Genomic DNA, 3492 nt, shown 5'->3' on the forward strand with positions numbered 1-3492 from the left:
TTGTTTTTATTTTTACAAAACCAATGGTCTAATGTAAATATTGTATTTTAGGGTAACAACGATGTAAAATAAAAAGTCCAATGGTTGTTATACCTGAAAAGTGCATCAATTAAAAGTCAATTGCAGGAGGATCTGCTTATATAGAAATTGCATGTCCTGTAATGACCAGTACGCCTTACAACGAAATAAAAAAAAATACGACTTACAAACAGTACGCAACTTTAGTTTTCTCAATTATAGCAACAACAATTCTAAAACATAATCAATGATCATACTTTTTGAAAAACTTCACGATACACAACATTTGTGGTCTCCTTGCAAACATTATTATCTTCGTCCAATATGAGCAGCTTAAAACCTTTTCTAGAAGTAACTCGAGAGACAACGACATAGAGTTGTCCATGCGTGATCACGGGCCTAAGAAGATAAACTCCCACTCAAGATAAAGATTGACCCTGACTTTTATTTATCGTCATTGCAAAACAAAGCGTCAATGGAAATTGCATGCGTCTGAATTTGAAGGGTAGTCCTGGATCACTCGGAATAAGATTCATCTTGGAAATGGATATCCTGGTACCTGCCCTTTTTCCTGTAATGACGGTAGCAACTATCGTGCTCTTCCCTAGATGAGTAACTGTCAGCCTCGTACCATTACACAGTCCATTGGCCTGATCGATGTTTCTCATCAACATAACTGGACATCCTACCCTTAGTTTCAACCGGTGATTTGGAATTCCAGAGCTCTTAATACCATTAAGAAATTCTGTTGTGAACCACTCGCTCTAGACATCAGAATTTTCGCTCGATCGACAAACAGAATCAGAGCTTAAATACTCTTTCTCCTCACCTGGAATCAGTGACATCATATATTTGTTAACATGCTCAATTGAATCAAGCGTTGGTGCGAGTATTCCCCCTTTCTTGGAAAAGAGTGGGTCACCAATTTTATCATTCAAACCGGGATATACAAAGTCTATTAGTGACATCAACGAATTTGTTGTGTCGGATATGAGCAAATTTTCAGGAATTTCTTCCTTCATTTCACCATTCTCATCCGAAGCGTCGTTGCCGTCTCCAATTGAGAGTATCCACTTGCCAAAATTAGCAATTTCTTCCTGCTCTGCAGGTACCGAAGATGCACCCAATCTCATATTAATAGTGAGCCTCAACACATTACAATAAGCTCATATCTTTGATGAATTGATTGATGCATCAACAATATCCTGCATCAATCCTTTTCGGACAATAGGAAATGTATGCCTGAAATCACCACCTAAAACTACTGTCATTCCACCAAAAGGTCTAAACTCGTTAACGGGATCATTCTTGGACATGATAGCACGCATCGATTGGTCAACTGCATCAAAACACCGTCGGTGCATCATTAGCAGCACACACCAGGTCTGCCCTAGGATTATTCTTATCCATGGTCAGAGATGATGCCTCATTAATCTCAACAGGGACTGTCAGCGTTGAGTGTGTGGTTCTTCCACCTGGTAATAGAAGAGCCGTTATACCACTGGATGCAGCATTCAATACAATTAACCCCTTTGATCTAACAGCAGTCGACAATGTTTTCCATATAAAGGTTTTTCCAGTACCATCGTAACCATATAAGAAAAAGAAACCACCGTCGTCAGAACCAACGGAGTCCATGATCTTGTCATGCACACATCTTTGTTCATCAGTCAGCATCAATAACATGTCAGCGTGTGTCTTTGCCAGTTCATCCTTGTTGTAATTTAGCTCATCAACGATAAGCTTGTTTGTGAAGGTTGACATGTCTGCTGCATTTGGACTTGGCATAGATTTGAATTCAGTAAGCGACCATCCATTTTCCTGAAGCAGCATTTCAATTTGAATCAAACACAGGTTCTTTAAGTCATCTTCACTGATACATAGATCTGCATATTAAATGTAAAGTTACAAAATTAATATTAACATCTTTGCATGCATCTGTGTGCACGTTGAAGAGAAAGAAAAAATATTAGCTTTATATGAGAAGCCTTTATATTTAAACGTATCATTATGTGTTGAAACATGCCTATTTTCACTTCTGTCTTTGACATAAAAACTAAAAATGATAGGGTAAATTGTAGCCTCTTGTGGGTAGACAGCGTAAGTTCTTAGAATTATATGCAATGCAATGTACAGAAGAAATAGATATAGGAACTTCTACAAAATGATGTCATGAGTGGAAACTAATGTAGATAATGTGAAAAGTTAATCAATTAACGAACAGATAATGTGAACAAATTAATCAAGATATACATAGTGGAAAGCTATATACCTACTTTCTTTGGTAGCCTGGAATTTATCTTTGTTTTACTTAAGCTTATGTTTTCTTACTTGCATACACTCATATTTAACTTATTTCTTTCTATTATATATATATATATATATATATATATATATATATATATATATATAGAGAGAGAGACAGGATCCGTTAACACCAGGTGTCAACGGATTCGTTGACACCAAATCTCATCCATTGATTTGATTTAATCCAAAGGCTAATTTAAAAGTGCACGGTGAAACCAATTTTTTTTTCCACCTTCGTACTTCTTTTTTCCCAAACCCTCAATTGCCTATGCAGTCTGTTCATCGCTTCTCTCTCCCATTGCTGCCCCATCGATGGTTTTTGCTCTATCCAATTAATGTCAGGTAGCATAATTAAACCAATTGAGTGATTTATGATGGAGGATTGAAAGCAATTCAATTGGGCGTTTAGGGAAAAAGGTACATGATTTGGTAAAAATTCCAACATTCAAATTCTCAGAGGTACAATCCAAAATCTTCCATGAATCACTACTTTCTTCCAATGGAAAAAGTTTATTTGGAATAACTTGTCCCTGCAACAAGAGCGTGTGGCAGTGGAAGAAAACAAGGAGGAGTTTCATGATCTTTGTCTTTAATAATTGGAAAAAAATAATAGTATGTGATTGAGACAAAGTACACTCATCCAATAGAGACGTGAATTAAATATGAACCTTTGGATTAAATCAAATCAATGGATGAGATTTGGTGTCAACGAATCCGTTGACACCTGGTGTCAACGGATCCTGTCTCATACAACAATATATATATATATGAGTCAGGATCCGTTGACACCAGGTGTCAACGAATTCGTTGACACCAAATCCTAACCATTTATTTATTTTAATCCAATGATCCAAATTTATTCACTTATAATCTCACGTGACTGAATCCACTTGCATCTTCTCCTTGATTCAAACATCTTCTCCTTGCATCTTACTGAATCCAATTGTTCTTCTCGCTCTCCATTGTCACGGATTCATGGTTAATTCTTTTGTCCCGTCCAAATAAAATCAAACGGTGCTAATTAATTAATTAAGCTTTTTGATTGACAACACCCTTTGGCTCTATTTCTCCATTACCCTTTTCGATAATGCTTTTGAGCATGAATATTTTTCAATTACTGTAAGATGGAAAGAAAATAGTTGCCGCATATTGAATGTTAAATTAAAT

General features: G+C 36.3%; 1 protein-coding gene and 1 pseudogene across 1 annotated transcript; both read right to left on the reverse strand.

The window, feature by feature from the left end:
- Window positions 1–202: 202 nt before the first annotated feature.
- Window positions 203–1151, reverse strand: LOC146957779 (uncharacterized; annotated as a pseudogene).
- Window positions 1152–1362: 211 nt separating this feature from the next.
- Window positions 1363–1851, reverse strand: LOC146957780 (uncharacterized). The gene has a single exon (XM_085727629.1). The coding sequence runs from the start codon at window positions 1849–1851 to the stop codon at window positions 1363–1365; it is 489 nt and encodes a 162-aa protein (XP_085583755.1).
- Between the last annotated feature and the right edge of the window lie 1641 nt (window positions 1852–3492).

The sequence above is a fragment of the Medicago sativa genome, chromosome 1 (genome assembly GCF_051527215.1).
Source record: "Medicago sativa cultivar Bolivia chromosome 1, Bolivia_mono, whole genome shotgun sequence".
Lineage (NCBI taxonomy): Eukaryota > Viridiplantae > Streptophyta > Magnoliopsida > Fabales > Fabaceae > Medicago > Medicago sativa.